The following is a 21779-nucleotide window of genomic DNA, read 5'->3' on the forward strand; positions in this document are numbered from 1 at the left end:
ACACTCTTCCTGTTAAATCATGTAAAGTGGTTGTGAGATAAACTACGGGTAGTGGTAATGTATGATTTTTATGATAACTGTTTCCAAGCATGTAGAAAGAGTGGAAAAAAAACAAGTAGCTGCATATTTCTGCTCAAACACAACAAGTTAAACTGGTTTAATTAACAACAATAAACAAATAAGGTTAAAGTAACCTTGAGTCCATGATTTGGTTAAAACAAAACCACAGTGAGCAGGTAAAAAGCCAGGGAAAATAATATTAATATCAGTTTGGGCATTCACAAATCAATGAGTGAGTAATCGATGCAACACCTGCAGTGCGACACAGTGCATCTGAAAATGAATGACACGGCAGTAATGCATTGTCACAGATGAAATGAATAAAATGTGTGGAGTGCGGTTAGACGGCTCAGTCTCTGACCTCGGGTCCTGATTCGGTTTTCTGCAGCTCCTCTTTTAACTTTAGGATCTCTGCGTTCCTCTCCTCCAGCTCCCTCTCCAGTCTCTCCTTCTCCACTTCCTCCAGCCAGGCACCCGAGGTGAGAGAAGCCCTGGCAGACTGCTCCTCTATCGTCTCCCTCTCCTCCACCCTCCCTTCATCCGACTGGGTCTGCATGGAGGCGCTCCTCTGGCCGGCACGCTTGTTGATCCGAGCCCGCTCCGTCTGCTGCGCAAACTCCACGGACATCTGAACTATTGCCTGGTCGGAAAATATGGATCCAAAAAAATATATAATGTGTCATAGGACTGCGTTTGATACAGAGACACAGAGATCGGAGAGTGCAGAATCAATATTATTAGCAATTCTGGGATCACATGTTTTAGAATGACTCAGTGATTCTTCCCTGTTATTTGTGTTTCCCCATTCAAACAGGTTTTTCCATAGATAATAGATAAAATTAATGTACTGTATCTAGCGCTCATTTTCATTAAAGACTATTCTGCTCCCTATTTTTCTCAAATAACCGGCTTGATTGTTTGGTCTATGAAACATCAGATGAAAGTAGAAAATGTTGTTTGCCGAGAGCCTTGTAGCATCTTTAGGTAATTTTGTCAGACCTGCCTTCTCAAACCTTATCCTTTCCTATCAATTAAACGTACTGCATGTGTCTTCTATTATTAGTTTTATTGATACTAACTAGAAAAATATAAAACACATCGTCTCCTACCTTGGCCACTTCTTCCTCCACTCTCTCCCAGTCTTGTCTCTCTTCCAGCGTGACTTGCTCTGCTGCCCCGAGGCCGTTGACACCGTTGAGCTCCTTCTCTCCTCTCTCGTCTCTTCTCCTCTCCCGCTCTCGTTCTTCCCTCAGCCTCCTCAGCTCCCTGCTGTGCTGCTCTTTAAGGGCGCTCACTTCTTGGACATACTTGTGGTAGAGAGCTTTCCTCAGTGCCTGGAGCTGTGTCGTCAGGCCCGCAGACCCGGCAGTCCAGCGCAGCTCCACACCTCCCTCTGACAACTCCATCTCGCCTAGGTCCTGCGATACGTTATTATAGAATGAAAACTAACGTATCAGGTAACAGTAGCTGGAGAGTGTTTCAATGAAGAAGATAAAAAAAGTTATAAAACAAAGTTCCTCAGGACTGTTCCTGAAACAAATGCGTCCTCTTTACTGTGGCTAAACCCCACCCACCCTTAGACCGTTATAAAATACACTGTTTTGTTCTCTTCGCCCCCCAGGGATTATAAGGCGATTAAGAAATGTTCTGCATAACATTAACACACTACCACTCTGTCCTGGGATGAATCCCTGTCTTGTTTGTTTCACAGTCATTCAAGCTTCGTCAGCAGTACCACCCGCCTAAAGACTAACATTTCCAATCTAAACACACAGTGTTTTAAAGTTTATCTCGGACAATTTCTTCTCAGCTCCCGTTCTCGCTCCCCCTGTGTTTCTCTCAATCTTCGACTCTCCCATCTTCCCCTCTGATCTCTGCATGAGGGTGTAAGACTCACAACTATATGTGCTGCTGGAACTATGAGACTGGACGCGGATACAGACAAACTAAGACACGATGGAAGTTGGAGGAGATGTGAGTGAGAGAGATGGATGGGTAAATGGAGAGCAGCTCATTCACGCGAGAAAGAATCCTCCTTTCAAGCGGCCGACAAACACTAGAGTAAGTCCTCTTGGTTCACGAGCAAAATCGCTAAAATGGCAGATTATATAACGTCCGACCCTTTTAAATCGTTAAGACGTAGGGCCGTTGATGATGCTTCTTCTGGGGCAAAGCCGGGGATTTAGGGCACGTTATTGCCTAAAGGCTGCGTCTGCCTCCCTCCTGCCCGCCCTAATGTCATAGAGCCTTAATGCATGTACACGTTTCAGCTTGGAGTAAGATGTGATGCCTGTGACACGGAAGATTCAGATGATGGTAAAATATTGCTGCCAAACCTTTAGTGGTTCCTCTCCGTGCTGCTCCATCGTCTCAGAGCTGGACTCAGGGACACTGGACAGGCAGAAAGAGAAAAAAGGTGATGTTAAAATCATTTGTTCTACAGCCTCAATAGTGTTAGCCACAAGAGCTTTATTTCTATCTTTTTAGGGTTGATAAAAATGGTATTTAAAAAAAAAAGTACCCATAAAGACCATGAAAAATACTAGAATGCCATTGACAACAAATCTGACAGCGATATGATGAATGAGAGATGCCAAACTGCTTTCATATCAGTCAAGTAAAAAACTAAAATCAAGAGCCTACATATAAGTCTAAATATTTCTGTGTTATTAACAGACATTAACAGTGACATATGAATTCCAAATGTACAAAAAACACAGTTAACAATACGGGCTTACATTGAGTGGAAATATGTAATTTTGCTCTAACCCAGCATATTTGTATTAGGTGAGCAACTGGTGATACACATACTCTTGGCACTTAATGGATTTTGCATGCTTAAAAAGGTCAAATTCAGAACAGCATATTCAGTGAATATGTCATGGGTTAAACTGTTGTCGTCAACTGAAGTGGGTCAGGTGGCTTTCACATGCTACACACGATGTACAGAACAGCTTTTATTAGACATTATCAGTATAAGATCATGTTGCTCAGTCTGATGTTCTCATTACACAGGCACTGTAACTGTCAATAAGTGAAGAAAAACTTTTAAACACAAGTTATGTGTATGGGTGCTTCTAAAGTTGTTGGAAATATCTCAAAATAAAATAAATAAAAAAAAGGCAGAAATGATGGCCTTTGTATTCATTTGATACGGTGAGATATGCCGTACCTTTAATTGTGCATATTTATTTTCAATAGAAAAAATGTAAAGAAAGAATTCATTTATATTTGCAGTGTCACCACCTGAAGTGGGTCTGATCTCCCGTGACCTCCTGTAGCCGCTGCTGTAGTACGAGCAGCTGGGTGATGTAGCGCTCCTCGGTCTCGGCTGCCTGCTGCTGGTAGTGAGATCTGAGACGCTCCATCTCTTGTCTGTGACTCTCCTCCAGCTGCAGCTTCTTCTGCTGCTCCTCGGCCCTCAGCCTCTGTACTTCCTCAGTGAGGCCGATAGATGGAGCAACAGCCCGAACCGCCAGATCTAACCGACAAAGAGAGGAGTGAAATGTGAAACGCAATATGCTCAACTGGATCGTGTTTTAAGATTAGAATGAATTGGATGAAACTTTAATGTTCCTGTTGGGGAAAACTGGTCACTGAGGCAACAAACAACAGCCTCTAGTGAAAACTGAGCAAATAACCGAGAAAAAAAACTGAATAATGAAAATCAATTTTGTGCACGTTTTTTTTTTGCTGTTGAAGGTCTTTAGTGAAGTATGACTTATTTGAATCATGCAGTTTGACTTGTGTTCGCTATTGACCACAGATGTAAAGATGTACTACACAAAGTGAGTGGCCGTTACTTATAGTTATCATTATGGCTTAATAGTGATCGGCTTGAGAACACAGAAAAACACTACAAAATATTGAAATGTTTTCATTTCTCCACATTTACCTTTGTTTGTGGAGCTCCTGAAGCTGGCAACTTGCAAACACAGCTCTGAGATCTGCTTCTCGCTGCTGCTCTTCAGCTCATCGTATGCTGTCTGCAGTTCCATCATCTAGGAGACCAACAGATATTAGTGTGTTTCTGATTCTTTAGTCAGCAAATTTCACACTACATACAATATCTGGTGGACAACTGTTTGTATACGTTGCATACATTCATACACAATGCCTCAAAAATCAAAAGTATATATTTTTTTTTGTATACACATTGACAAAGTGTACATGAGTCTCTGTTATTTAGGAAACGTGAACTGACAACATACTCAAAACCAGCATGTAGTGTAGTTTTTACCTTATTCCCATCAGCTCTCAACAGAACCTGGAGCTGTGACAGTCGAAGATGTTCCTGCTCGATCCTCTCCCTTACCTGCTGGAGATCTCTGTAGAGCTCTGCATAGGAGAAGGCAATTTGTTAAAAAAAAAAATTAGATTACATTTTAATGATCTCAATTGAGAAAAATGTAATGATTTTAATCTATTTGAATTTGTGGAAATATAAGCCAATTTCTTTATTTAAAAAAAATGGCCAATAGTGTTACTTACACCGGAAATACACTATATTTAATATTTTTTTTAAAGTGTAATTAATAGTTTCACTGACGAGACAAATTACCTCTGGCCTCCATTACAATAGAGGTGCATTCACTAGTTTCTGGACTTTCAGCTGAAGGGGGCATCAGGCTCGCTGCATCAACATTCTCCAAGAACTCCTCTCCAAATGCCTTTCGAAAACACTGAACACGGTGCAGACAGAGACATGGAAAATGCCAAGTTAACTTGGCAACATCGATTCATTGATTAAATTATTTTAGAATTTGTCTTCAATAATAACCTGAATGATCTCACTGCATTCCTCCGACACAGCTTGTAACATGTTGTGGTATTTGAAGATTTTTGGATAATCTGAAATACAGATAAGCAAGAAATAGTAATTCGATTCAAGTTTAATATGTCAAACACAACCTCTGACAAAGTCATGAGCTGTCAAAGCTAGATACATCTTTTTTCATCCATTATGAATGATGAATCAGAAGCCTCTCTTGAGGAGGGGACCGCTGCTTTGCCACAAACACAAATGCACACAAAAGAAAAACTGTCTACACATCTACACACCCCGGTCAACGTGATCTTCCGGGTTCGGCAAATTTAGCCCCATAGAGTGTGTGCGTGCGCCCTTATCCTCCTGAAGCAGCTCCAATTGGGCAGCGTGGATCTGAGACAGGCTGATGCGCTGGGCCTCCATCTGCAGCCTGCACTCACCCTTAAACACAGGGGAATTAAAACATCACGTTAACACATTTTCTGATTTGAGTTTATATTGGGAGTGTTTGTCTTAGTATTTCTAAAAGACTTTCAACAAGATATCTATGAGTGACACAACAAAATGATGTACTAAAACTATTGGAACATTTAAAAAAGTTTACCTATAATTTATCATATATTAATTGATGCTGCATACTACATCTGTTTAATAATCAGGGGAGATAAATGATTATAAAACATTATCCTACCAATCCTATTTTTATGCCCACCTGTGTTCAGGATGAGAGGTCGTCTATTATCACTTGTGTAACCGAGAACAAAAGGCCTCCTCCTCTTTTTATGCATTATGCATTAGCACAAATTTGATACGGTTACATAATTATGAAATAGTGATTCTGTCACCTTTGATGCGAGATGTTTTTAAATTGCACTCTACATGTTAATTAGGCTGTATTTGAAAGGCTTTGTTTATGAGACAATCTTCTCATCCGCACTGGGTCTGACAGCATAAGAGTCCTTTCAAACCTCAAATTGCTCAGATGTTGCTGCTTGAAACATGCAGACGGAGAGACGGACGGTGCCTGACAAACAATTTGAAGCTGTGTTGTGCCGCTGCTACACGCATAGCAACAAACAACAATATAATTACTTCTGCGATGAAAAGTTTACTCAAAATCATAACCATTACTAAAAGGGAAATTACTAAAATAACATTACTTAGCAGTCGTGCAGGAACCACTGCTGCAGATTTATTATAAGATAACACATAGAAGTGATTTAAGATCATTTGTGTCATTCATTTACTTTCACATATCTAGAATTTTTTTTAGTAGGAATGTAATTCACAAGTGGTCCACACGAGTCAAGTAAAGTACAGATAGTTTGCCCTCCTCTGCAGCGCGTAAACAGTTCTCTTCGCTGCAGGGAATTTCTTTCAATCCGACAGCTGTCTCGGGGCACTGTCAAGGATCCTCCTGTGTTAAACCTCACTGTGTGAAATCATGACACGCTTAGAAAGACGTTTTCAACAATTGACTCTAGGGCTGGCCCGAATGCCATTTTTCAGGCTTTGAATATTCGTTGGTTTTTCCGAGCGAATATTCGTTCCAGAAAAACACACTATCAAAAGCAACATAAAAAAAAAAAACAAAAAAAAAAAAAACATTAACAATCCCTATATACTCCCTGGAACCGATTTCGACATTATCTGCATATTTTGTTGAAGATTTACGCGCTCGGAGGTGAAGTAATGGATGCGCTATGACACTTAGTGATGTAATATCCTCCTAAATGAGCAATACTACTACTACTACTACTACAATATTACTAACTTTTATATCCAAATATAAAATTATTTGATGACATTATATTGCAGTACTAGCTTCTTGCAAAAAAAAAAATTGAAAAATAAAAAATAAATAAATAAATATATATATACACTCAACAAAAATATAAACGCAACACTTTTGTTTTTGCTCCCATTTTTCATGAGATGGACTTAAAGATCTAAAATTCATTCCAGATACACAATTGTACCATTTCTCTCAAACATTGTTCACAAATCTGTCTAAATGTGTGATAGTGAGCACTTCTGCTTTGCTGAGATAATCCATCCCACCTCACAGGTGTGCCACATCAAGATGCTGATCTGACATCATGATTAGTGCACAGGTGTGCCTTAGACTGTCCACAATGAAAGGCCACTCTCAAATGTGCATTTTTTTGCTTTATTGGGGGTCTGGGGACTCAGAACCAGTCAGTATCTGGTGTGACCACCATTTGCCTCATGCAGTGCAACACATCTTCTTCGCATAGAGTTTATCAGATTGTCAATTGTGGCCTGTGGAATGTTGGTCCACTCCTCTTCAATGGCTGTGCGAAGTTGCTGGAGACGGCTTATGGTGGAGAAATGAACATTCAATGCACGAGCAACAGATCTGGTTGACATTCCTGCTGTCAGCATGCCAATTGCACACTCCCTCAATGCTTGTGGCATCTGTGGCATTTTGCTGTGAGACAAAACTGCACATTTCAGGGTGGCCTTTTATTGTGGACAGTCTAAGGCACACCTGTGCACTAATCATGATGTCAGATCAGCATCTTGATGTGGCACACCTGTGAGGTGGGATAGATTATCTCAGCAAAGCAGAAGTGCTCACTATCACACATTTAGACAGATTTGTGAACAATGTTTGAGAGAAATGGTACAATTGTGTATCTGGAATGAATTTTAGATCTTTAAGTCCATCTCATGAAAAATGGGAGCAAAAACAAAAGTGTTGCGTTTATATTTTTGTTGAGTGTATATATAAAAAAAAAAAAAAAAAAAAAAACCAAGCTCCGAATACTAATTTAAGCTCCGAATACTAATTTTCCAAACAAGTATTCGAATAATTCGGGCCAGCCCTAATTGACTCCCTCTCAAACTTCTTCCCTCTTTATTATTGTCAGTACTATCATTGCATGCTGATACTACAAATGAACAACATCTCAGGAACACGCATGTAATAATGAACACGTGATATTCCTCAGACGGAAGGGAGAAATCTTGGAGAAAACATGTTTTTGCACTAAAGAGAGTCCAATATAAGGATTTTTCAGATAAGAAAACAGATTGTATTTCAGCTGTAGAAGCACCTATTTATTCAGTGATACACCGCAGTGTATGATGTATCACAGCATCTACTGACACTGAAAATCAAAAGGCAGGATGTGAGCTTAAGTGACATTTACATGATCATTAGTCTTTTCCTCATCCATGACAAGCTCTGTGTGATGTCCCGTCCCATGTCGGCTCACCTAAAAAAAACAAGCAAAAGAAAAAGATTGTAATTTCTTAAAAATTAAAGAAAAAATGTAGAAAAATATGACAATGATGGACAGACAGACAAGATGCACCATCACTTCCTGGGGGGGAGCAGAAAGTAAATAGACAGTAAGTGCAGAAACACTATAATTTTTCCAATAATCAGCTATATTATACAACAAAAGGACTGAAGATCATCTAGTTTGCCTTTACTTCAATTATATTTGGAGGGTTAAGATATTCTAACTGCATTATAAGAACTTGGTGACTGTGTGTTTGACTAAACACATAACTGCATTAGAAAATACCTGCTTAAGGTTTTTTTGTCGTTTTTCGTGTGTGTGTGTGTGTGTGTGTATATGTTCCAACCCAGGAGGTGACGAAAGTGATACGAAATACAGGTATGAAATGGCAGAAACACAGGTATGAAATAGCAGACATACTCTGTACACTATCATTTGCCTGGTGTTATTGAAACACAGTTTTAAGTGACACAGGCACATAAGTGACACTGGGGTAAAATGGCTTCTCACCTCAAACCCTTCACTCCCTGCAGGATGGAAAGAAACTAGAATGTACACATTTCTACATAACATTAATTTTGATTTCTTCTCAGCACTTACACAATAGAACATAAACTTACTAAATAGGTTGAGGAGAACCAGCGTGCAAATAAAGCAGTTTATAAATACTGTATAGTCCCCCTTTGAAATTAATTTTGTGCATAATATCAATGGAGTCTTGACACTGTATCACCGTTATGAGCAGGCTGTGCGTGTTTGTGTGTTTTATACTTGTTTACATTATTCTACCCACAATAAATCCGCTCACTGTAATGTCGCTGAACCATTTGAATGAAATTAAAAACATATGGCAATCTGTTAACACAAACGTCTCACTGACTGCACTGCTCATTGCTACCTTTCGGGAGCAAGCCTGCAGACACAAGGCAATTTGCAATCATGACTGTTAGTTACTAGGGAGAAAACATGTCAGTGCTGAAATGCCTCAGTCATATTCTTTTCCACGTTGAGGCTTGATCTGGCTATGAATGCCATCCACACATTTCTGATGAAGCTAATAATGAAATCAAACATCAAAGCATCAAAATGTGCAAAGGGTTTCAAGCAGGCAATTTCAACTCAGCTTTCATTACACATGCACAGTTTTTGTCTGAAGAGCCCTTTAAATCATTTAATCAAACATGTTATTTCATCAAAACTCGAAAAAAGACAGAGAAAAAGGCTTTATGACTGGAGAAGAGTGGTGCAGTGGATGCATTGTGAGAGCCTACCTCTCTGCTGATGTAGTCTGTGCCTCCTCCGTCTCCCTGGTACCCGTCAGTGGAGTCCTCCTCACCGGCCCTCTCTCGTAAACATGACATAAACTGGCTCTCACTCTGAGGCTGCATCTCCGGCTCTGCAGCAGCAGCAGCACTTGTGGCTCTCTCCTCTTCTGCCTCTGCCGCTGCCTCCTCGTCCTCCTCCCTTAGTTTTTCTTCTCTGCAGTCTGACAGTTTGCGCTCCTGTTTGGACCTCTGCCGTCTCTTGCGCCGGCTTGACCCTGAGGCTGTGGACTTGAGCGGGGAGGATCGTCCTTCAACAGGTCCCTCCCCCGCTGTAGCTGGGGCTGAAGTCTGACAAAGCTTCTGGAGCTCCCGGCTGCTGTCTCTTTCTGATTCAGCTGCCTGTAAGAGGGACTGTAGAGACGTTACCTCCTCCCGCAAAGACTCAATCTGAAGGTGGTGCTCCTCAGCTTGCTCTCCTTGCCGGGGCTTTCTCTGGGCAGCCTGCCCTCTCGTCGGCTCTCTCCTAATCTCTTGCTTCTTTTCCAGTTCTTTCCCGAGGGTTTCATTTTGGGCGATGACCTTTGCATTTTCTCGTCTCGCATTCGTCAGCTCTTCTTCAAGCTGTCCCACTTTGCTCACTGTAACCATTAGTTGTTCTGTAACTTGGGAAAGCCTCCCAGCCAGGCTCTCCTTCTCACTCAAAGTAACATTAAGCTTCTCCATTAGCTCAGTAGTATCCTTTTCAGTCGCAGCTTGTTCCGACCGATCCGTATTTGTGTCCTCCATTTTGATATCTCCGCTGCTCTCCTCCAGCTCCCGAATCTGTGTCTGCAGGCTGGTGATTTTAGCCTCGAAATCAAGTGTCTCCTTCAGCGTCCTCTCTTCTAACCGCGTCTTCGCCTCAATAAGGCACGTGTACTCCTCCTTCAGCTCCTGATAGTTTACCTCGAAATTCTTTTCAGCAAAAGAGAAAGTCGTCTTCTGCATTTCAATTTCTTCCCTGAGCTCAGCTACTTGTTGCTGTATTTCCCTGTTCTCTGCTGCCAGTGTCTCAATTTGAAGAATGTTTGAGTCCAACTCTCCTTTCAAAGTGCTATTAGACTCCTTCAACGTCTCCTTTTCTGATTGCTGCTCATTCCATTTATTCTCCCAACTTTGTTCTTTCTCTTTTGTCTGGTTTTCAAGCACCTCTGTCTTTCTCAGTAACGTCTGAATTTGGTTTTCCAGTCGAGCTCGATCTTCTCCACCCCTTTTCAGTTCCTCAAGCTCAACCTGAAGCTCCTGGAGCTGGTGGACGAGTTCGTCTGCTTTGGAGCTGTGCATAGCAAGCTTCAGATCTTCTTTTAGTCCAAGAATTTGGTGCAAAAGTTCATCCCGCTCTGTGGCGAAACTCGTCTTCTCTTTTCGTAACAGATGCAGTTTTTCATCGTAACCAATGTGAAGCTCGTCCATCACTCTCTCGTGTTTGATGGCGGCTTCATTGAGAAGATTTTCAGTGTTGAGGAAGCTCTCCCTTTGCAAATCTTCCCTAAGATTGACAAGCTCTTCCTCGTGGCTGAACAGAAGCTGAGTCCTTAGTCGCTCCAGCTCTGCTTCCTGTGACTCTGCCATGCGGTCGAGCACAGCGTCTTTCTCCCTCTCCAGCATCTCCAGCTTGATCTTGTAGTTGGTTACTTCAGAATCGTGCTTTGCGTCGGCCTCTTGTGCCGCTTCCTGAGCAGCAGCGAGCTCGCTCCTCAGATCGTCAATGGTCCCCTGGAGGCGCTGCAGTTCACCTCGTTGGCTTTCCTGAGAGACAAGACTGTGGGAGACCTGCTCCACTTTTTCTTTAGAAGAACGGAGATCCTGGAGAAGATCCTCAACCTTGGCCTGCAGGTTGGACTTCTCTTGGGCGACTTGGCCTAGCTCGTGTCTGGCTTTGTCTTGCATTGCTTGGGATTGCTCTAATGTTTCATGAAGCTTTCTGATCGTAGCATTGAGAGTGTCCACCTCAGCGGTGCTAACAGAGCTTTGAGACAGTTGTTGTGCTTTCAGAAGCTCAAGCTCAACGCGATGTTGCTCAGTCATTTGTTCCACTTGCTCCGAATGCTGCAACCTTAGCTCCTGCTTCATCTGGACTATTTGCTGTCCATACATCTCGTCCAGCTCTGCCCTGAGAAGTTCCAGCTTCCTCACAGTCTCTTCCTGAATTTTCTGGATTGAGTCACATTCAGAAAGGCTGTCCTGGTGACAACGCTTCTGCAGGTCCTCTACCGTGCCCATGAGCTGCATGATTTCATTAGATGACATTCGCTCTTTCTGTCTGGAGGTTAATAGTTCACTCTTACAGCTTTCAAACTCCATTCTCTCATTCTCTAAGTGTAATTTAACACTCTCTATTTCGCTTTTACAGTTTCCGAACTCCATTCTCTCTTTCTCCAATTCTAATTTTACACTCCCTAATTCACTTTTACAGCTTTCTAAGTCAGACTTGGTGTTTTCCAACCCATCCATGCATCTTTCAAGCTCCGATTCTTTTGCAGCCATTCGCTGTTGGGCGTCACGCAGGCGTTTTTCAGAGGACTCAAGCTCATCCTCGAGCTGGGAAAGAGAGCCGTCCCGCTCAGAAATGACTTTCTCTTGCTCCGCTATAACCAAGTCTTTCTCATCTGACCAGTGCACAATATTCTCATCAGTAGACTGTCCCACATGAGTGAGTTCCTCTCTGAGCAGGGTCAACGAACGCTCATGCTCAGCTATTACTGCAGTTTGTTCTGAAAGGATCAGATTTTTCTCTTCCAGTGTTTGTGCAAAAGATGCTCTAAGTTCTTTCAGCGACTGATCACGACTCAAAATATTATTTTCTTGTTCAGCAGCTAGCAGCAGGTCCTTTTCATTTATCCTTTGTGTGAGCAGTTCTTCTGATCTTCTCCCCGACTACAAATAAAAACCAATTAAAAAATTGTTCAGGGCCAACATTGACATTATGCTGTATAATCGTTTATGTTTAACAGAACATCAGTATTATGGCCAGGGGAGAGAAAGAAAATTATCTTTTTCTCACTTAGCAGTTCGACAAAATACAAACATTTTTAGAATAAAGAATAAATACAATGCCAAAAAAGACTTTAAAGTTTCGAGACCATGGCAGTGGGTAAAGCTGGAAAAATGTTGATAGATGGGAACTTACAGAACTCATAAGCAAAACTTTATAGCCTATAAGAGTGATGGTATTGAACGTTAAGTTGTAGCACATGATCTGCCTTATGAGGATATCAAAGATTTATCATTTGTGTTTTAATAAAGTTTAGCTTATGAATTATCAATTGTAGTGTATTATGTTACTAAACATTTTATATTAAGCTATACTGCTTCAGGAGGACACGACACTGAGTTAGTCTCATCTTGCAGGGACCAGAGTTAGGAATGTGGATTGCTTAAGTTGAGGAAGCCTGCAGGCTGATCTGTAGATCATTTAAATTGCACACAAAGGGAGACTCTGAGATGATCTTCTGTGGGGGCAATTTAGGACAGTCTGGTTAAGATTTAACAGCTAATTTATTGGCCCCTGGCTAAAGGGATTGTCCTAAAGTTACTGAATCAGACTTCTTGGCGCCCCACGGGGTATCGCCTCTAGGGATTGATTAACACAGATGTCCTCTGGAGTTAGTTAAGGTCCACCAATCAGGAGTTAGGAGAGGCGGAGCTTACTGACCTAAGGACCAATCAGCTCACTTAGATTTGCAGGTTAAAGGCCGCCACAATGCAGGAAAAAACAGGTCTTTTAGCTTACAGGAATTCTTCATAGCTTCTTCTTTTATGCATGTACCTCTATTCGTTTTTTGGCTACAACACTTTAACATTTAATTGGCTTTGTTTTGACTGCAGGATGAGTTTTGTTGTTTAAATAAAAGAATTGTTCCTGAAGACCTCCTCATCTGCCTCAAACTGCGTCTTCTTCCATCAACCTGCTACCAAGTTCAAATCTGTCAATATCTTTCCAACATAAAACTGTTCAGTTTAATCTCGACATTGCATTACAACTTTATTCTCGTAGTGCATAATGTAGAAAAAAAACCACTTCTTACCATCTCCATCTCACTGAGCTCCTGCTGGAGCTGGCTGATTTGGGCCAGTTGCTCACTGTTCCTCTCCTGGTTCTTCCGGACCTCCGTGTTCATCTCATCCAGCTGCTGTTGGTGCTGCACGAGCTGCTGCCTGGTCTGCAGAAGATCCGCTGCTGTGCTGCTGTGGCTGGTGTTCCTCAGCGTCTCGCCCGCCTGCAGCTGGGATTTTTTATTTTAATTTTTTACATACTATTATATTATAACAATATTATGTAAGCGATCATTTAGGTATCAGGCTAGCGAACGGATCCGCTACGCGTCAGGCTCCTGTTCAAGTTGTCGATCCTTATTTCTCGACAGAGACAACTAAATTAATTAATTGAGTCAAAATTAATTTAGAAATGATTATACTGCTTATGCAAGGTCTACAAAAGCTACGAAACTTCTTCAATAGAAACAGTAACTATGCAACTCTGTGGACAAACTTTACTACTGTAGTGAATGTTGGGCCAGATACATTCATTAATTGAACCAAAATATTTATTTAAGTTTTTTTTTTTTATTGATTTAGAAACTTTTTATTGCTTATGGTAGACCACAAACAATAGACCGCTAGTTTACGCTAGGTTCGGAACTTTCTCCATAGCAATGGTGTAATTCCGTGGTCAAGGGCCAAATTTACTCACGTGAGTCACGTCGTTTTGACTGCAGTCCTTTCAAACATTAAACAAAGACTCTGAAGTTCCCTTTTCTCCACAAACTTAAGACATTTTGAATAAGTATTGCGTTTTTTTTTTCAAGGATTAGTGTAGCGGTAGCCTAACGTCCGTAGGTACGTGGCAACAGTCCGTTACCCGTAGCAACGGCGAGTTATCCGAGTAGAGTCTAGCTGCAGCCCCGGGAGAACTGAGTCGGGGCGGGAGTACTGTGTCTGGGCTAGTAGCCTATCGGTCTGCGGTCTTTTTTATTGTTTGACGTGACCTTCTAAAGATGGCCGCCGCGGTGTTCCGTTAGCCGAGTGGAGCTAGCGCCGTGGCTAATCTAATGTTCTATCTATATTCTAACCTCTCCCTGTCCCCTTGCCCTAACCCTAACCACCCAGCTGTGATGCGTGAACATAATCTAATGTTCTCTATATATATTATAACCTCTCCCTATCCCCTTGCCCTAACCACCCAGCTGTGATGCCTGAACTTAATCGCCAAAACAATATAATTTGTCTAAATAACGTTCGAAATTTATTTGTATTTTCTTCCGCCCCGACTCAGTAGGCTACTCCCGCCCCGACTCAGTATTGTTCTCCGGGGCTGCAGCTGGATACTATTGGGTTATCCAGCGGCCGTCGAGAAATAACGGACCGTCGAATGCCATTATCGACTAATCAGGAGAAGACAGCATTATCAGCTAGTGCCGTGTAAGGGACTCTACTGTACTATTGACATAGGCTATTTTAAATTTAAAAACTTTCTGAGTTCCCACCTGCTGGAACTGAATCTGTAGTTTTTGGCTTTGCTCGGTCAGTGCCAGGAATTCCTTCATGATCTCATCTTTCTCTTTACGAGCCTGCTGAAGGTTGGCTGTGAGCTGGGTGATGATGCCATCTCGCTGCTTCAGAGCAGCCTCGAAATCCTGCAGCTATAAAAGTAAAATGCTTTTTAAATAGTCACCTTATTGACAGTGTAAGCATTAATAGTAGCCTACGTTAAGAGATGACAAAATGAGGAGAAAGAGCAAAACGGCAATAAAAGAAAACATATTCGTAAGGCTGAACCTTAAAGGGTGGGATGAATAAGTGAGTTATGAGCTGGTTGTTAAGGTTATAGGCCTAGAGCTTTTTCATAAAGTTTCCACCCTTACCACCTTAAACTATTTCAAATAGGCCTACATGTGTGCACCTGAAAGCTTTTTTACTTGAACATTTGTAATCTCCACTTTAAGGATTTTTTAAAGGCACTGGTAGAAGACGTTGTCTTTATGTAGATGAACATGAATGCTAAAGAAATGCTCCAATTCTAACAATATTTTTACTCTAAACCAGGGGTTTTCAAAGTGTGAGAGAGTGAGCCCCCCCCTCAGAGAACAAATTTCAGCAGAACCCCCCCCCCCAAAAAAAATGTTCAAAATCCCTGTGTGTTTTGAAAGATCTTATCATTATTTTACACATTTTAAACATATTTTTGAAACATTCTAAACATCTTTGTGCATTTTTAAACACATTTCTTTAAACATTTTATCATCTTTATCGAAGTATGTTTTTGCTTAGCTTTTTTAAAATACATTCGAACATCTTTATCCAGTGGTTTAATCCTGCTTCCTTTAAGCATGGATAGTAGTGACTGAGTGTGAAATGGAGTGAGAGAGATAGGCAGAAAGACTTGCCCAAATTATTGACTATTGTTAAATGTCATTCACCCACCCAGTGTTTTTTCGCTAATGCCTCCAATGTCCTGCTGGGTGAAATTAGTAGCCAGCAGAGATCCTGACCCTCCTAGGGGAGTCCGGGGGTATGCCCCTCCGGGAGATATTGTTTTACCTTTTTGAAGTGAAATGCATGAATCTGGTAGCCTGGCATTCCCAGACCTGCCACTAGGCGCTGGCAAATTAAATTTGCTGCGTGTTGGTCTGGACACGCTCCGTTGAAGCTTATCAAGAAAACCAGAAATCTGGGTCTCACGTTTCAATTGGTTCTATCTGATATGGGCGCGCCAGAGCCCCTTATATGGTACTCTGGGGAGGACGTAACCGGATAACGACAGTGACGTGCATGCGACGTCGAAGCCGTGATAGTAAACATCAGAGATGGCTGCGGATATGTTGTGTGAGTTTGAGACTGCTTTGGCCTCGACCCTTAACGATTTGGAGGACGGCACTCAAATCTTTCATTAGCAAGTAAGTGGAATGTTCTATTTTGCCGACCGACAACGGAAAACGTTTAATTTAACAGTTTAACAGCTGTTCGCTAAACGAAAGGGGCTTACGTCGCCTTGTGCATCGCTCTGATTGGTTGTAGTGCTATCCAACTGCGTGCAGTGGCATTTGAAATGCACGAGTAGGAGCCGCCCCTTGAGTTGGAAATTACTATTGATCGTCGCCAGACCCTCTATCGTTCAAGATATCAGGGTCTGGATTTCCAGGCTATGAATCTGGTGCACTTTCAGAGGAAAATAGAGGCTAAATCTGAGGAATTTTGTGTGAACAAATATTTTGGAGACACTGGGTCGGATGAATAAGAAGCTATTGAAGAAAGACACATGGATTTTCTATAAAAATATTTATTTAAAATAAAATATTATGCGGGGTCCTCTGGATTGGGCTTGGAGCTCTTTTTCTTTAACGAGACATATTTCTCTGTAATATAGTGAATGCATTTAAATGCAGTGAGAGGAACGAAGCAGAAGAACTCTTGTCCAGCTATCTTTATTTCCACAGACAAGGCTGAAATAGGCTATAGACTATACACAGTGCATGGGAAACTGAGGCATCCCCCCCCCCCCCTGCCACAACTCCACAGTTTGAAAACCACTGCTCTAAACAATTTACCTGCTGTACTTCATCCGTGCCAAAAGCAGCCCTTATTTCTTCAAGCTCTCGACTGAGCTCCTCCACTGCTTTGGTCTTAGCGGCTAGTGCATCCTCAATATCCTGCATCGCACCCCCCTTTGTTACGTGTTGCAGGGGCTCCACATCCTCCTGAACGGGGAAATGAACGATTTTATAGCATTAACAGGGTTTTGGGAAAGCCAAGTTGAGTTTTGCATTTAGTCACCATCTAAGAGCCACAGCAGACAGATACGAGAGCCAATGAGCCACATGAGAGAAGGTGTTAGCGATATGTTAATGTTAACTCTTACCGTTTTAAAACCGGTACTTTTTTAGATACTGGACAAAATGCAATTTCGAAGCGAATAACCCAAAGCAGTTTAGGTAAAGTCTAATGTTAGTTATTTAATAGAGTTAATAGAGCCTGCAAGGCAATTCAATTCAAATAAACACCAGGGGCCTCATTTATAAACGTTGCGTACGCCCAGAAGAGGGCGCACGCCAATTTCTAAGCAAATATTGGGATTTATAAAAACCAAACTTGACGGGAGATGTGCGGTCCTCCACGCAAACTCTGACCCATGCGTACGCACAGAAAGTGGAGTAAGGAGAAACGGCGACTCCGTCGGCACATGTATGAAGTGCGAGAACGAATGTGTTTGTGTAAAATGTATCCAGATAGGCCTATTATAAGCCATGTAGGTCTATCATATATTGGGAGTTCCTTTGCAAAACGGATGAAGCCATTCTTACAACTAATGAACAAATGCCTCCACGGATTTTTCCATGGAGTGATACCAACAAAAACAAAACGAATTAGGATCTTAAATAGCCTACAAACGGAGACATATGAGTGCAAATAAAAACAAAATAGCAACGTTCGAATAAGCTCTGCAGTTATTAAAGAATAACCTATCTGCATGTTGTGGAATTAATTCTGATAATATTGAGGTGGAATACAGCCTATTACTTTTACACTGACGCTGTTCTCGATGCCTCAGTCAGGCAGACAGGAGTGCACCTTTTCATACACTAATGATAAGCCTACTGTACATCACATAGGCTACTGTGATTTTTTTCACGGCTTTTAGTCCGTTTTATCTATGTGTTTTTCTTTGTGTTTAAGCACGTCGCAATTGTGTTTTGAAAGGGACTGTGAAGTTTATTATTAACCCTCCGCCGCCCGTCACTGCCCCGGGATGAATTCTCCGAATCTGTATCTCATGGGGGGTCTCAGTGCCCCCCGCTCGTGGCACAAACACTGTTGTGTGAGGATATGCACTTGTTTGCGTCCACTTTTATGTCGGATCACTTCTTTTTATTTCGGCCACAGCGTTCACAGAGATCGCCACAGGCTGCACTCTATCGCCTTTACGCTCACACTGCCACCAAACTATATTTTCCCTGTTCGCCACTTCTCCAACGGGTACTTCGGGGTGACCGCAGTGATCCACACCGTGTGGAGTTTATTTTTCCATTTCCCTTTCAGTCGGCGATTGCCACTACCGCCTTCATGCACTCAGTAAATGATATTAATTCGGGCGTGTCGATGACTATGTATGGGTAAATATGGGCGGTACGTGAAGCCCGCAAAGGCTGCGCCACATTTAGAGTAGATTGTGATTTATAAAGGGAAACAGGCGTAGGACGTGAGTGCGCACTGTTTTATAAATCCGAATATTTTTGTTCGCACGTACATCCTACATTTCTTCCGTACGCCAGCTTCCACGTGAATCCCACGCAAAGCTTTATAAATGAGGCCCCTGAACACAAGAAAAGGCGTAAGTATAGTGAATTCAAGTCTGTTCTTGGTCAAAAACTGCTAAAGTAAACATATTCTCCCTTTTCCCAGTTTTCTTCAATTTCGCAGATGCCAACTAAGACATTTCTTTCTTGCAAGATTATTAAGAATACAATCTTCAGTTGACAAATAGCACAGGCAAAACTTATTATGAATTGAACTTTGTTCAAATGAGTCTATATCTATGTCTCCCTTTAACTTATTTTATTATCTCGAAATGTGTCTGACCGAACTACCAAACTGTACAACTTCAACAAAAAAGACAGAAATGCTTTCATATCACTGTTATTACACTTTCTCTTTATAAGAGGCTGACATCTGCTATGATGTTGAAAGCTGGTCATTAGGGAAATCATTTCCAGGTTTCATCCCACACAAGGAATAAAAAGTATTATGAACCTAATGAAATTTCCTAAAATCTCAAAAAGCCCTGCTCAATCCTAAACTTCTCAGCCATTTCTCATTTATAACAAAACAAGATTTTTTTCAGTTTTCAGATAACATGTAGGCATAGGCTATATTCAATTAAGTGGAGCATACAACAGGCTTGGTTAGTGGGTTACAGGAAATCTTGCAGAGGACTAAAGTATAAGCAGACACAGAGTAACGTCCAGCAGCCAGTTGGTTTGCTAGCGGAGTCAAAAGCAGAGCAGAAAGAACTGCTTGATCGGATTACTGTACCCAGATACAATCCTTTGAAGGCAGCATTAGGCTCATCTCATCATGGCACCCATTAACCTGTTAATTCACAATGCTGTCAATGAAACATTAAGATTCAGGAAGCGTGAAAGAAAAGCCGACATTACTTTCAGAAGTTATCAACTGGTAGATTTGCGTTGCGGAAGTACAGTATGTTGCTTGTATGAGTCATTACCTAAACAAATTATCTTAAATGCCGGTCTAAAATCATCCTTTTACTGATTCCGATTTTCTAACATTTAGTTTTAAAAAAGAAAAAGAAAAAAGTCTTACTCATACAACAATCATTCATAGCATTTAAACATGTACAACATTAGAAAGAAAATCACAGAAAAATCTGCAAGAAAAGTTAAACAAATTCCAGATTGTTAAGAGCACAACAGATTGTTTTTTATATGACTAGCTCACAGAAAAATAATGATATTAGTGATAACTTTATTTCATTAGAATTTCTCATATACAAAACCCAGTCCAGAGTGAATTAATTTTCCTGAAAATCAGTAGCTAGGTTTGCTCACTTTGCTGTTGACCTTTAGTGATTAAACCACCAAATTTGAGCAGCATTCGATATCGTTACCATCTGACCAGTAGTTTGCCTCTGGAGAAATGTGCTGACAGACCACAGTTATCTGCTTCATCTTTATTTTCTCTGCTTTCCAGTCTGCAGTACCATTTCTAATTAAAACAAGTATATGCAGTCTACCGGGATTCCAAGCAACATGTAAATGAAGAATAACTTTCATAAAAAGTGCATTTACAAAAGGTGGAGTGGAGCATAGTTTTTCCATTTAGTCACAAGAAAAAGCTATTATCCATAAAAAAAAATCCTCAAAAATGTCATTAAACGGCAAAAGGAGCTTCACTGTGAGAACGCTTTCATGTTCAAGATGCACCAGGGTTAACTTAAACATTCAAAGTTACTGCAAAAAAAAATTAAGGGGGCGCTCGTTCTGTAGTGTTTAGAGCACCCCCTAATAGAGGCTCAGTCCTCAGAAGTAGCAGACCATGGGTACGAATCCGGCCCATGGTCGTTCTGTGTGTCAGTCCCCTCTCTACCCCATTTCATCTGTCTCTCCAAACTGTCTTATAATAAAATAATCTTAAAGAAAATTGTAGGTTCATGTCATATTTTATCAGAAGGGTTGTCTCACCTCTGAGGAACAATCTTCAGCCGTAGTGGACATCTCACTCTCCGGCTGCAAAAGAGAAGATTTTCAACACAGTATAACTCAACCACATAAAATTCCTGATTTTAAAGCATAAAAACAAGACAAACATAGCAAGTTAAGTACATGGTAGGACGTGTCACACACATCAGGAATCAAGACTCAATTACAATTTCATGCAATTTCAGTCAAATATGTACCGGTACACAGTTAAATTAGTTGTGGTAAAATGTGTTTTTTTGTTTGCTTTTTAATTAAAAGTGATCCTCACATAGAAAGACTACATAATAACAGTCCGAGAAGTCTTTCAATCTACTGTATAATCCAATTACAAATGCACATATTAAATATTCAAACTATTTATAACAAACTGAAACAATAACGAACTGAAACAATGCCTGACTTATGTCGTATTTCAGGAGGTGCTCAGGATTCAAACACGGTTTAACCTACTTCTGCTGCACAGCTCCTTTCTCACTCCAACAGGGTAATGACGGCCATTACGGAAGCCTTTTGTCAGGTTAATTCCTGAGTCATGAATTGAAAAACTGTATGGGGCCACAACACCAGAGAAAATGGCAGGTTTTGCTTCAAATCAATACGGACCTTTGAATATAGCCTCAAATTGTTAGCAGCAAGAAGAAGAAGAATATCGGTAACATGCAACATATGTTATGTGAACGTTTTTATAACAACCTCGTTGACGATCAGACTCAAGGGGCATCAATGCGTCAAAACCCCTTATGCTCGTAATTACAATCTCTTGCAGGCTCCCGAGAAAGACTTGAGAATGGAAAACTTTTTCGTGTTTCCACAGCAACCACTTGCTCCTGCTCATAGAAAGCAGCATCAGTACAAGATGTCTGAGCAGAACCAAGCTTTGTGACCAGCCTGCCATGAGAATAAAAAGAAAACACTTAACTGTTTAAGAGTGAAATCATTTATCTGCATGGATAATTGACATATATGGCTCACAATTTTAACATCCACGTATTTCATACATAATAGCTCCCATGTCCCACAGCCTATTGTAACAGAGAAGATGTGGGTCGCTCCCAAGGTAAAATAACTCGCCGTGCACAAACAAACCATTCGTGCATACAATCCACCTTCATTCAGAAAAGAAAAGTGCTCCAAGGCCACAGCAGGAATTGGTCGCACA

The 21779-nt window shown here is 41.2% G+C and overlaps 1 protein-coding gene across 3 annotated transcripts in view; it reads right to left on the minus strand.

Annotated features, from left to right (window-relative positions):
• Nucleotides 1–21779, minus strand: part of akap9 (A kinase (PRKA) anchor protein 9) — a 65565-nt gene that overhangs the window by 35186 nt on the left and 8600 nt on the right. For all 3 annotated transcript variants that reach the window (XM_080046073.1, XM_080046074.1, XM_080046072.1), the window contains exons 3-18: nucleotides 20603–20647; nucleotides 19434–19490; nucleotides 16952–17101; nucleotides 14891–15046; nucleotides 13433–13630; nucleotides 9372–12281; nucleotides 8005–8070; nucleotides 5122–5269; nucleotides 4841–4911; nucleotides 4622–4742; nucleotides 4301–4398; nucleotides 3956–4061; nucleotides 3307–3541; nucleotides 2397–2451; nucleotides 1170–1478; nucleotides 422–700 (exon numbers count right to left, since the gene is read on the minus strand). In XM_080046073.1, the coding sequence (XP_079902199.1) occupies nucleotides 422–700; nucleotides 1170–1478; nucleotides 2397–2451; nucleotides 3307–3541; nucleotides 3956–4061; nucleotides 4301–4398; nucleotides 4622–4742; nucleotides 4841–4911; nucleotides 5122–5269; nucleotides 8005–8070; nucleotides 9372–12281; nucleotides 13433–13630; nucleotides 14891–15046; nucleotides 16952–17101; nucleotides 19434–19490; nucleotides 20603–20647 (5004 nt within the window). The remainder of the gene's footprint in view (nucleotides 1–421; nucleotides 701–1169; nucleotides 1479–2396; nucleotides 2452–3306; nucleotides 3542–3955; nucleotides 4062–4300; nucleotides 4399–4621; nucleotides 4743–4840; nucleotides 4912–5121; nucleotides 5270–8004; nucleotides 8071–9371; nucleotides 12282–13432; nucleotides 13631–14890; nucleotides 15047–16951; nucleotides 17102–19433; nucleotides 19491–20602; nucleotides 20648–21779) is intronic.

Source organism: Ammodytes marinus (assembly GCF_949987685.1).
Source record: "Ammodytes marinus genome assembly, chromosome: 17".
Classification (NCBI taxonomy): Eukaryota; Metazoa; Chordata; class Actinopteri; order Uranoscopiformes; family Ammodytidae; genus Ammodytes; species Ammodytes marinus.